The sequence below is a fragment of the Galleria mellonella genome, unplaced genomic scaffold (genome assembly GCF_026898425.1).
Source record: "Galleria mellonella isolate WM207_F2 unplaced genomic scaffold, CSIRO_AGI_GalMel_v1 utg184, whole genome shotgun sequence".
In the NCBI taxonomy this organism is placed as follows: Eukaryota; Metazoa; Arthropoda; class Insecta; order Lepidoptera; family Pyralidae; genus Galleria; species Galleria mellonella.
The window spans coordinates 3,028,544-3,041,999 of NW_026442025.1; the positions used below are offsets into that span (position 1 = coordinate 3,028,544).

Sequence of the window (13,456 nt, forward strand, 5' to 3'; positions counted from 1 at the left end):
ATTGGTCACGGTTTTGTAGCAAGACATGAAAACCACCAACTAATAGGTATATTAATATACACATGAATGTTTTAAATGTAACAATTGGAAATAATCCCAAATAAAGGAAATGAATAAGACGCCTAAACATGTATTGAATATCTTACACAAGATTAACTGTTTGTTTGTTAATATTTTAATTTCGAACAAATGATGTAAGGCTAAAACATGTCCTATATCTATTTAAATTCGCGATTCACAACGCGAAAGTTTAAAAATGTGTTCAACGTATTTTAACTTTGTAAGGCAAAATAATATACCTACATATCCGTACACGTAGGTTACAAATAATGTATTAATAAAGGATTTATGTTCATGTTTAATCAATCGTAAGTAGAATTTTTAGGGCATGAGCTAATCTCAGAAAGTATTACTTCATCTGCATTACTCATAGAATGCTTAACAAAAAAACAACATAGATGTACTCATGAATTATTCTAAATGAAACGCATTGTAAATTTGATATTATGTCTAACAATACTTAGTCTCTGCTTAAAATAATATTATGCTATAATATAAATTAATTTATTAATATTTGTCTTAAGTCAATACTTTATGTGGTTGCTAATATGACCGGCAAATAATATTGCACATTAGGTGGGTAAACTGTTAATCGTAATTGTAAGTAAATAATATGATGCTACCCACATTTAACAATGTTGCACCAAAAGTAAATTGAACATTGCAAATGAGTGTATTTATGTTTTAGATTGTACCGTCTTATGTTAAGTCAAAGGAAGTTTTTAACTAACCACTGAGATACAGGCACACAATAAATATGATAATGTGTTATAATAATATTTAGATTTTATGTGTAAATATTTTAGAGATATGTATACAACTCTATATTATCAATATCTTAAATTACAAGTTGTACACAGTCACACTTATCTATCTTTATCAATTTATTGGTACACAATAAAAGAAAATGGACTCAAAATTTGGCTACAATGATTGAACAAATACATAAAATGTTAAGGCGTAAGCTCGCTAAATATACTGTGTTCAGAGTTCTGGAAAGAAAAGCAAACATTTACAGTAATTCGTAATTTCCAAGCAAAAAGAGTTAGTAAATTGTGGATACTAAGTTTTATAAGCCATACAATTAGTAGTTAGATGCTCCCAGGAAAACTGAACCTTAAAGTCAATCATTACAAACTCTTTAAATACGAATTCTGAGTCCTTTATTAATGGTTTTCTATTTTTATTTCATTTGAGATAGCGTAAACGAGCATTCACTACGACTCATGATAATTATTCTGGCACCCCGGCACTGTTGCCGTAAACAATAGATTATGTATCAAGGTACAAAGGATTGATATCAATTTTGGTACATATAATAGATGTCGTAATCAATGTTCATGAAGAAATAAAATTTTGTCTACATGACATCTGATCTAAAACAATATATTATGTAACATTCCTAAAATTAATCGATGTCTAAACTATAATAAATGTGACGTACTTATGTAAATATTGAAATTATAAATAGTAACGTCTCTAATATTGTCAGTATAAGTATTGTACGAATTATTAATTGGAATTCTGATATACTTAGTATAAGACCATAAATCTTCTTAAAAGTACATAAATAAAAGAAATTTTACAAGACTTGACACTTTATTCAGCACAACATTGGATAACTGCTTAGAATTTGGTATTAAACTATACTATTCGACACCATATTGACCGCAGTAGAACGAAGCAAGTAGAATACAAAAATGTGACATTATAATACGTGTACAAATAAATTAAAACCCAAAATCTGACTGGAGAGATAAACTCCTGCTATACCTCATAAGTTACAATATCATGCCACATTACTGATTTGTCATTAGAGATAAAATATCTTCTATTGTAAATGCTAAGAATAATGAGATTTATTTAGAATGGTAGAGACAAATCAATAAAAGAACATTTTAAAATTGGAAGGGAAAGATATAGTGACATAGATATTGAAAGTAGGAGAAAGTGTATTCGGAATATAATTAAAGAAAATATATATGCGATACTTCAATCCCTGTATACATATACTTATTGGCGCTATATCTATAAGAAAATATGGTACTAGACAAGAATTGAGATGAAATATACACAATAATATACTTAAGAAGATGGAAGATCAGTAACAAATTATAAGGATGATGAAAAGAAAGATCTCGATGGACTTCGAGAGGAAATAGTCATATAGTTTTTTATACAAACCAGTCTTATTATATTTAGTTGCCTAAGTTATATTTTGTAACATAATATATATGGTAACATCATGATATTATTTTAGTTACCTATGACTGTAATGTAAAACTATATTGTTGTAGTTGTAAATTTGTGAGTAATTGTATCCTTTCACATTTTGTTGTAAACTCAACTTTGTTTGAAAAAAGCAACAGCTAAGTTTCTTGCCCGTTCTTCTTAGCTGAAATTGCATTCCGAATGGGCGGTAGATTTATAAAAAAAATGACTATTCAAAAATGCTTAAAAAATAATAATTAAGTTTCCTAGAGTAAAAATATTCATATTCTATTATTAATTTAAAATATTTTGAAAAGGGAGAGATGTGATGTACTCATTAAAGTTGAGACTGCAAGTCCCCCCGCTCCTGCCACTCCTCTGGGTGACGTCCGGGCGGGTGGTCGTGTGAGTCGCATTGTGACATATTATTGTTTATTATTTCCTACACCTACCTACCATACCAGGAGGACAGCACAGTTACTATTTTTCTCAATTCATAGCAGGCTAGGGTACATAAAATGTTATACGGCCGTATAACCCTATTAAATTTATATATATAATACAAATATATAATCTGGTAATGTAAATGACCAAAAATTTTACATACATATTCTATACACTGTGTTTCTATACACTATGGTTGCCTTCTTTCTTCTTTTGCAAAGATAATTAGTACAAAGAGGACGGAAGGTACACCGTCAGTTGCTACTTTTCTCAATTCATAGCATGCAAGTATATAGAAAATGTTTGATATGTCAATTATTTAACAATGACAAATTTTACATTACTAGAGTATATATTCGACACAGTTTATGCAGAAAGTATGCAAGCAGGTTGTATTTGAATTTAGTAGGGTTATACGGACCTATAACATTTTTTATACACTAGCCCGCTATGAATTGATAAAAACAGCAACTGATGGTGTATTTTTCGCTCTCTTTTTACTAATTATATTTGCATAAGAAAAAAGGAGGTAACCATATGATTTACAGTTTTTATTTTATCATTCCTTCTATTTAATTCCTTGCTCTTAGATTCTTAGTCTATGTATCAATGATCGTTCGTTGAATTGTATTCATTCATTCTGTTTAATTTCGTTCAATAGTTTCAAATTCATTCATTTTAGATATTAAATAATAATCATTCGTCGTCTATTGGTTCCATAATAATTAGTTTTATTTTGAAAAACTGCAAATTAATATACAAATGTGACACGTGTGTGGACAATCGCATGATATTTTACGTAAAAAGATTAAGTACTGTGTTTTCTGGTTATTTTTAGAAAAATATTTTCACGTGAAATTATTGTTACGTTGTGATGAAATGTCATTTTTCGGTGGAACCAGTGGATATTGTAATTGATCGGAATAAGTTGTTTTGTGATGGTTAATAGATCAGATTTAGTCTTGTAAACTGATGATAAACAGATATATGATCAGTAGTGTTTCTTTATTTCCATCTTGTGTGGATTTTCATCGTATTTCTGATTGGATGAGTTAACGTTTTTGAGAAAGTGAAGGTGAGTGTCTTATGTTTCTTTTGTTATGTTACGCATCTATTTTCCGTCGGGTATGCGATTTCTTATGTTCTCAGTGTGTAATTTATCATAATTATTATATCTAGGTATGTTTGTTATTGTTTTTGCTCTTTTTTTTTAAATGGATACAAATTATCAAATTTATACTGATACACAATATCTGGCAGGGTTATTGAAACATATTTTCAATTAAAATATAATGTCTGATCATATGAGATAGCCAATATTTTTTTTTTAAATAACTATATCAAAGAATTGTGGTGATACCAATTTACTTTAATATTTTGAATGCAACAAACAGTTGATTTTGAAACATTGTCTTCTTGCACTTGATATGTCTCTTAATTATTATTTTTATTTTTCATGGGTTAACACCACAAAACGATCCTGGTCGAAATCACAGGATATAGCTAGTTTAATAACAATATTTTTTTATGATGAAATGTTTTCTAATCTATAAATTATGTTCTAACTAGCTTTTACCTGTGACTTCATCCATGTGACTAAAATTAGTTTACCGACTGAGATAAATAGACTATATCCTTCTCCATTCCATATCAGTATGTGTATACCAATTTTTTTTGTGATTAGTTAAATTGTTAAGGTGCTATAAGATAACAAAGAAAAAAATAAACACAATTACATATTTATAATATTATTATGGATAAATTTAATATATTATTCTGTAGGTTTAGTCACCTTTCACTTGAATCATCAAAATGTGCATCCACACACGCATGAAGAGTATCCATGCACCTAACTATTTGTCTAGTTATGTAAAAAATCTATTAACTTACATAATTGAATTCATTCGTAACTTTATGTGCAAAATTTGCATGTCCATATAATAAAATGCAATTTAGATGCCAATCTTATAGAGACATGGCTCTTAAAATGTTTCCTTGTTTTATAAGCAAACAAATGAATTTCATTTCATTTCATTTCAGAGTGTAGTAGAGGCTAAATAGAAATAATGGAATAGTTTACTAAAAGTGTATTTTGTGATTAAAATAATGTTCATGCAGCCTCAAAAGTGTTCATATCAAAACTTAACAAAGTGTGGCAAGCCAGAGTTATAAATTTGTCAATTTTCAATAACATTTGAACAATTATCAATATATCTGATTGAGAGTTTATAAAGTGCTCTGATAGTGAACTAAAATAACAATCATAAATTAAATTGTAAGTTATCAAATATTTGTTTGCTATCCAAATTATCAGTAACCTCTTTATCCCTTCTTTGCATAATGGTGGAAATTTCCATCATAACATTGAATGTCTAAAAATTATATAAAAGAACAAGTTCACTTTAAGTTGATCATGTCTGGATACCTTTTTAATGTATATTGTAGAAAAAAAAACATAGCTGTCAAATATATTCTTTTTGACCATTTTTCCATTAATTTTGAACATGAATTATATCACCTTGATTTATTTCACTAATAAAAAAAATCATGCAAAGAAGGGTTATAAGAAGCTTGTTGCATAGTTAATATTTTAGTTTACTAATGTGGCAGTTTTTATAGAATTTATTTCAATTATCATTTATTTATTTAAATAACTTTATTGACCAGTAAAAGTAAATATGGTACAATACACAGACTTAATGGTTGTAGCATTCTCTATCTATACCAGTCAACCTTTGGGATAATATTGAATTATTTAAAAAAAAAAAACTTCAAACAATGTCATTGCAAATCATCAAGTAAATAATTATTTTATTTACTTGATATTCTATTATATGGTTAATGAATGTAAGTACATTTTCATGTACATAAATTGCTACATGATTATAATATTATAGGGTTTAACAAACACATCCCATAACTGACTACAGGTTATAGCAGAAAACCAGTGTTTTGTCCTGGGCAAAGCTAGCTACACACAGAATTGTGGCCTGTTTTTATTGCTGCAGTACACACATGTATAATTGTTATTGTAGAAACTATGTATTCTGGGGGGAAAGGAATTGTTAGTAATGGAGATTGAGAATCCCATTGCTAGTAATATACCCAACCAGATCGACCTCCTCGCGGTTCCCACTGGAAACTATCATGGTTCATTTCTGATGAATTTATGATGGGCTATCTGGCTTGTTTTCATTCTCATGTATCACCCTTCACTGATGCTCCGCCAGTGTATCCCATTAGCGCAGGCGGAGTTACTGTTACCATACCATTTTCACTCATAAAAAAAAAACTGTATTCTTTGTTTTTTTCTTTGTAAGATTTTCTTTGTGTGTAATTGAAGCTTACAAACAAATATTATAATTTTGATATATTTTTGTATGAATGTGCTTGGGGCTTATTTAGAATGAGGGACAGTAAATATCTATTTTCTGTTACCAAGATAATATTTTAAGAAGATAGAATAAATATATAGGTTTGTATAATGTTTGTACAGATGCAAATACTGTTAGTCTAATTATGAGGAAAGGTTTTGACCTCATAGTCTTATAACCAGTCACCTGTGCAATGTGCGACATGTTTGTACAGTTGTAATAGTGTCACAAATAGATAGAAATATAATGAACAAGGCGAAATCGGAATCATAAGTAATATTATTAACAAGGTTGTGGTATATCAGTGAAATTATTATTTTTTTCTAAAAATTCATGGTTATGTATGAATTCCAAGGGTATTTATCGTGATGGTTTCGAGGGGAACACATAGAGGTCTACCTGACAGGGTACATTGCAAGCAAATGGAAGCTATTAACTGTCCATTGCTAAAAATAAGCTGATAAAAATAATAAACTTTCCATATTCCTTATGGGGGAATTGCAGGTATTTGCCACACTTGACACTTGAGTTGGGAACCACAGTTACCCAATGGCACACTGCTGCCCATTCCTTGATCATTAAATTTCCTTAATCACCTCTTAGGACCCCCATGGGAAAGGAAGGGTGTGGCCCATTCTATGCTGGATCACACAACTTATTATATTACTGCTTGCTAAATATGACAATAAAATTTAATATCTACCTGTAGAGGATACTTATATATGAAATCTAAATCATTAGGAGTATGTAAAACTAAGAATTTGCTCCAGTTAAAGAATATATTAGGATAAAAATACTAAATCAGTAATTTAAAAAAGATAAAAAATTTTAGTCTCCCATACTATGTAACTCTATTTCTTCTCCTTTAACCAAAAGTTATCTATAAAAGATTGTGTTAACAATAAGACCTTTGTACATTTATGTATATGTATATTTTAATTTAAACTTTATGGTACTGTATTTCACTTGTATTTGAATAATTTATATGTATTTATAGTATTTATTAAATAAATAAATAACTCAACAGCTGAATGCACTATGTTAGTATGGAGGCTCAAAGTTTTATGTTATATCTCGATCCATGTTTCTTCAGTGAAAATATTCAGAATGGATCGCTCCGTTCAATGGATACTAATTATTCCACCCTGTATATTAAATTCTTTGCTCCCCTTATGCCTTGAACTATATGTGGACCTAGTTTGATTTCTTATCATTTGGATTAATAATATTATTGTGACTTCTAAGCATTTTATCAAGTTAATTAACCACAAATCACTATATTAATAACATTTTGTTATGACTGAGGTATGAATTATAAAATTTTATCAGTAAAATCAGCCATCAGCCACATGGTTTTTTTTTTAAGTCAAAGTACATAAAAAAGTTAACAGAGTCCCTAAAATACATATTTTCACTTAATGTTGGTTAAATGGTTATGGTTAAATTATAATTTTGTATCTATACATATAAATAAAGCTGTAAGTACTGAACTAGCTGACATCAAAAACTGTGTCAATTGCTGATAAAGCATATAAATAATTTTGTATACTAAATAACAAACAGACTTCAGCATTTTTATTATAATTATAATAGAAGTGATTAGGCGACAAAATATTAACCTAATATCTGCAGTAGAAAATTATTGTTAATTAACTTTTACACGTGGCTGTGTCTGCGTCATCGCAACCGTGTGGCCCCTGCATAGAATGGGCCGCCCATTCTTTCTCGTGGGCGTCGTAAGAGGTAACTAGAGGAACTTAATAGTCGAGGGATGGGCAGCAGTGTTCCCCTTTAAACATCACTAAAACCTATTTATGGTTGCTAATCTGCCTGCCAAGCGTGGTAATTACATACTGATAAAACTCCCCTATATGGGGATTTTTTTATGGGTGAAAATGGTATGCTAACCCCGCCTGCGCTAACGGAATACGCTGGCGGGGCACCAGTGAAGGGTGATAGATGAGAATGGAAACAGGCCAGTTAGCCCATCATGATGAATTTATTAGGAATTTATCATGGTAGTTTCCAGGGAGAACCGCGAGGAGGTCGACCTGGTTGGGTATATTGCTAGCAATATAGCATATTGCTAACAATCCCTTTCCCCCGAGAGGTATTGTTAGTAATGTTATTCGGCTATATAACCCTACCAAATTCAGAAACAACCTGCTTGCATACTCTCTACATAAACTGTGTTTAATATATACTCTAGTAATGTAAAATTTGTCATTGATAAATAATTGACATATCAAACATTTTCTATACCCTAGCCTTTTATGAAATTAAGAAAAATTGCAACTGACACCCTTTCGTCTTCTTTGTATTAATTATCTTTGCATAAGAAGAAAGGAGGCAACCATAGTGTATAGAAACACAATGTATAGAAAATGTGTATGTAATTTTTTTTTCATTTACATTACCAGATTATATATTTGATACAGTTTATGTAGAAAGTCTGTCAACTTAGTGTATCTTTTGTCCTCTTTTTACTAATTATAATTGCATTCTATAATGAGTTATAATTAGGTAATCTTATAAATGATTACTTTGCAGGGTGATCAGTCGTGAGATGAGCTCCCCACCACCGGTGGAGTTGGAAGTGGAAGTAGCTGACGAGTCTATTGAAGTGGAAGTAGACAACGCAGACATGATTCCAGCTGACAGGTGCGATTTACTTTTTAATTATTTTATATTGAATAGTATTATGGGTGATACAGTATACTCACTTATGTCCATGGTACTGTCTTGTTTATAAGTATAGGTGACGGTTATCACTTACCATCAAGTGGGCCGTCAGCTTGATTGCAATTCTAAGTTGTAAAAAAAATTTACTGCTTATTAAGTGGTTATTATCATATATGTAATTATGTATTAATATATATGTATGATAATATTATCATATGTATAAAAAAAAGAATATATATAATATATTATAAATAATGGAGTCTAATAGCCCAACTAGCAATATATTATGGCGGTCTCCACGAGTACATGCCTTAAAAATATTTTGTATTTCATAATAATTTGTTTAATACAGGAGATAGTATTTTGTAATATATAATATATTAATTAAAGATAAACATGTATTTTGCACAGTTTCGAGTATGTTGTATACTTTTCATCTTCATCAAGGCTTTCATCGTCATCTACCATCTCTTAGTGGTACTCCGACAGTCTATACCTACCGATAGCGCAGTCGAGGTTAATATTCCATTTTCATATATTAAAAAAATCTCTTTCTCTCTCACACACACTGTGGGTAGGCAAGATAGATAAATAGTTACAGTATATACGGAGTATGATAGGGCTGATACCTAAGTAAGGTGAGAGTCTTTAAAAAATAAAAATAAAACATATGTTAGTGCAAGCAACGGAGCAACAGCTCGATCATTTATTGTAGATAAAGAAAAGTCATTTAATCACGCCACTGATCGTCTGTGATGTCACCTGTTTGATAATAATGGTCTAATCAAGCTGAAAAAAAAATTAGACTTTGACATTTCAAAATGGCGCGAGGAAGTCAGGTTGAACGCCTTATATACAGACACTAACTGTATCACGAGGCTTTACTTTGGCGCTGTTTTGTACGCACGTGGTCGCATCGTGATGTTGGATACCCTATAACGTTCCTCAAGATACGAGCTATTAAATGTAAAAAGAATTTTTCAAATCCCACCAGTAGTTCCAGAGGATAGTGCATTCAAACTCTTCTATTTTATCATATTACAGTAGAATATCGATTATCCGAATATTCGATTATCCGGATAAGAAAGGACGAATGGGAACCCATACAGTTACGACTGAAGCGCATCAGGGACTTGGCCGAAATGAAAAGATGTGATTCATTACGTCAAAGGTTATGAACTAATTATTTCCCAACCAAAATTTTGACTTTGAAATCGATTATCCGAATTTTCGATTATACGGAATATCCAAGGTTTTATTTGATTCGAATAATCGAGAATCTACTGTTGTATAGATTAATACAGATGTAGATGCATACATAGGATAAAATCGAAATCAGTAGCATCATTTAAAGGGAGTGTTCTACTAGTGAAACTGAATATTTTTCCCAAAGATACATAATTCACGACAAGTTAATTATGGAGCAGTCTTGTCAAATTTCTCTCTCTCTCTCTGTCCCCTCTCTCTGCCGTCCCCCCTCTTTTACCCCTCACTCTGCCTCTCTGTCCCTCCTCCCCACACTCTTTCTCTCTTGAGAAGAATCTTTAGCTTCTTTGGTCTTCAGAATCCTTAAAAGTATATATAGGTGTACAAGCATTAATTATTTTAATTTTTATCAATGTACATATTTATAAATAATCGTATTTATAGTAATTACATATCTATATTCAGGAAGTACGTACGTCGCTGTGTGTACTAATGAAACTAACGTAAACACCATATCTGAGATAAAAACTCGTCAATGTCAGCGTTCGATGTTTTTATCAAGGAAAACAATTTGTAATGTGCAGAGACTTCACGGCGCTATATAACCCCTTATGTATTAGAATAGGGGTTTACCACGATTGGCTTCTATAGAATCGCGTAACATGTGAAAGTTGTGAAAAAAAAACATCACCTAAATGTGTTTATTGTTTTTTTATGTTACTTGAAATAATTTATTCATTAATTCAGGAATGGCAACCTTTTCGGATTGCCATGTGACAATACAATTATGGTGCTATTCATGTTTATAGACACTTTAGCACTTTCCATTTAGTTAGTCGTCAATTGGTTTGCCATTTTTAATCATATGAATAAATTTTATACATAACATGAATTCTTAAGTTTAAAATTAATGCGAGCATTTACGAATATCAACATTTCTCAAGGCCAGACTTGTTATCGGGACCAGTATTCGAGTCAAAACACTCGACGTTATCGATTTGTGTTTCTATTCTAATATTATGCGTTTTCTCTAGCGTAAATTTCATGATGAAGTCATTTATCCTGAGTTTATCCTTCGATTGGAAACTTAGCCAGTCTTTTTTTCACCAGAATCAATACACAAATCGTGAGATATAGCTTGTAATGACCGTGGAATATCTAGATGGATCTAGTAACCCCGTTGCTATTAATTAAAATAGACATTCAAGTTTCTACATTACGGAGACTAGAAGTTCGTTACAATGAGCCAATTGATGTGACTTTATCCTCATCTATCATCTTTCACTGAAGACTCACTGGCGTAAATATCGCAGGAGAGCTGCTTGTTGATTTCGTCTCAAAAGAAAAATCTCAATTGTATAGTTGCGTAGAACAGTAATAGAGGTACCATGAGACTCAAATGCATTCTATAATTTTCACTATGCTCATGTTTAGAAGTGATGGTTAGCACTTTCCTCAGGTGGGTTGTCAGCTTGTTTGTCATTCATATTTTTAAATTATTGACATATAAAAAAAAACTTGGGAGGGCATACTTGGCTGAGGTATATACATATATCACTGCCAAAATCATTATACCTTTTTGTATTATTATATTTATATGTTAACATTTAAAGAGCTAATTGACTTATATATTTTATCTTGAGCAATAAATACAATTAATTATTTATGTATTCGCTAGAGGTCTTATCAGCTTATAGTCACGTTAAATTGATTTTATGTATCAATGCAAATTGCTACTCGTCATTGCCCATTTGCACTGAAATTTGGCAACACAATGCGAACTGTCTATCACACTGTCTAGTGTCTACTCGTACGTATGTTATGTATGTAAAAATATTAGATTACATCATCTTACTAAATAAAAAAGTTAATTCTGCTTTTATCTTTATAATACACATACATAACATATCCGTCACACCTATTTGTCATTGCGGTAGGCAGGAAGAGTCTTATCTTCACAACTTATTTAAAAAAAAAATCAACTTCAGTATTGTCAATGAATGTTGTTTTTTTTTTTTAATTTTTTTTTTACAAATTTTTACCCGTGGCTACGTCCGCGTGACCGGAATATATAAAATGACTAGGTTAAAATGTAGTCTACGTTTGTCTCCACTTCAAATCCTATGACTATGATTGGTTGAGCTGTTTAAGCGGCAAGAAGTAACAAACAAACAAACACCAACTCGGTTTTACATTTATTTAGCATCTTTACTCCTTACTAATAATAAACATGAAACCAAATTGTTTTTTTTTACAGTAAACAAGTGTTAAACTTAGATAGATAGATAGGTAAACACTTTGAGCCATTTTTGACACACGTAAATTAATAAATAAATTTATACAATCTGATTATTTACATTTTTTCAAATATAAACTTGTACATGCTCATATACTAAGAAAGGAGAGAGAGAGAGAGAGAGCTCTCTCTATCTCTCTCCTTCCCTTCCCCTCTCTTATTCTCCCCCTGCCCCTCTAACTCTATCCTTCTCTTAATCTCTCCTTTTCTCTATCTCTTTCTCTTTCCATATCGTTCTATCTCTTTATTTATCTCTTTCTCTCTATTTCTTTGTCTTTTCCTCTTCAGCCGTACACTGTTGACAGAGTCGTTGGTCGTGGTTTTCATAATTATAGTGGTTCTCGCAATCTCTCCATCTATTTCTGCTCACGGCCGAGCGAGAGCATTCCACAATAGATTGTTGTGTGGCCGTTATGATGAGGTCAGTCCATCGCGTTGATGATCTTCACTCAAATTAAAAGAAAGACAATTGTGGATTATTATTTTATGTATGGTAGTAGTTGTCGTGTTAATCCCTCACTATTATCAAGATCCAAGTAATATTGTTTTTTTTTTATCTGAAATGTTGTGCGGTGTGATGTCAACCTTTCATGAAGAGTTCAATGTCAGCAGCAAGGCCTTCATTAAGGGAAGAGGTGTTGTGATGACTCGCGCCGTGTCATCGGAGCACTGGCGTTACGCCAACATCCGATTGCTCCATCATAACATATTATACCTTATCTCATTGTCCTAAGGTGCAATTTTGCGTCCAAGCACGACGAGACAAATTTGCGACTTATCTAAGTATGCAAAGTGTAAGCTCAATACCATGTTATATTTTAAATTAAATTGCACTGCAATTAATGCTTTATCTCGTTGTGCTAAGATTCATTTTTTATTGCTTTTTTTTTTTAATTTATATATTTTAATTTTTCCTTGTCATTCTTGTCGGAATTCCGGAGTAGAGACCTAGATAAGAAGTCTGTTTAAATTCGTATAATTTTAAGTCAAAATAATCGTAGGAAGTAGACAATAATTAAAATTACATGATATAGTGGTGGGAAATAAACACGGTGTCAAAATCTAGGTAATTAAAATAGGATTTAAATATATCTATTAATTTATCTAGTACCCATTTTATAAGCTCTGCTAAATTTGGCATTGGACAGCGTTGAATAATGATTATTTATTTTATGTTATATTT

The 13,456-nt window shown here is 31.1% G+C and overlaps 1 protein-coding gene across 2 annotated transcripts in view; it reads left to right on the plus strand.

The window, feature by feature from the left end:
* Positions 1–3,389: 3,389 nt before the first annotated feature.
* The window catches only part of LOC113509954 (E3 ubiquitin-protein ligase UBR1), a 46,159-nt gene continuing 36,092 nt past the window's right edge, over positions 3,390–13,456 (plus strand). For both annotated transcript variants that reach the window (XM_052893947.1, XM_052893949.1), the window contains exons 1-2: positions 3,390–3,790; positions 8,640–8,750. In XM_052893947.1, coding sequence (XP_052749907.1) covers positions 8,656–8,750 — 95 coding nt within the window. In that variant the 5' untranslated portion in view covers positions 3,390–3,790; positions 8,640–8,655. The remainder of the gene's footprint in view (positions 3,791–8,639; positions 8,751–13,456) is intronic.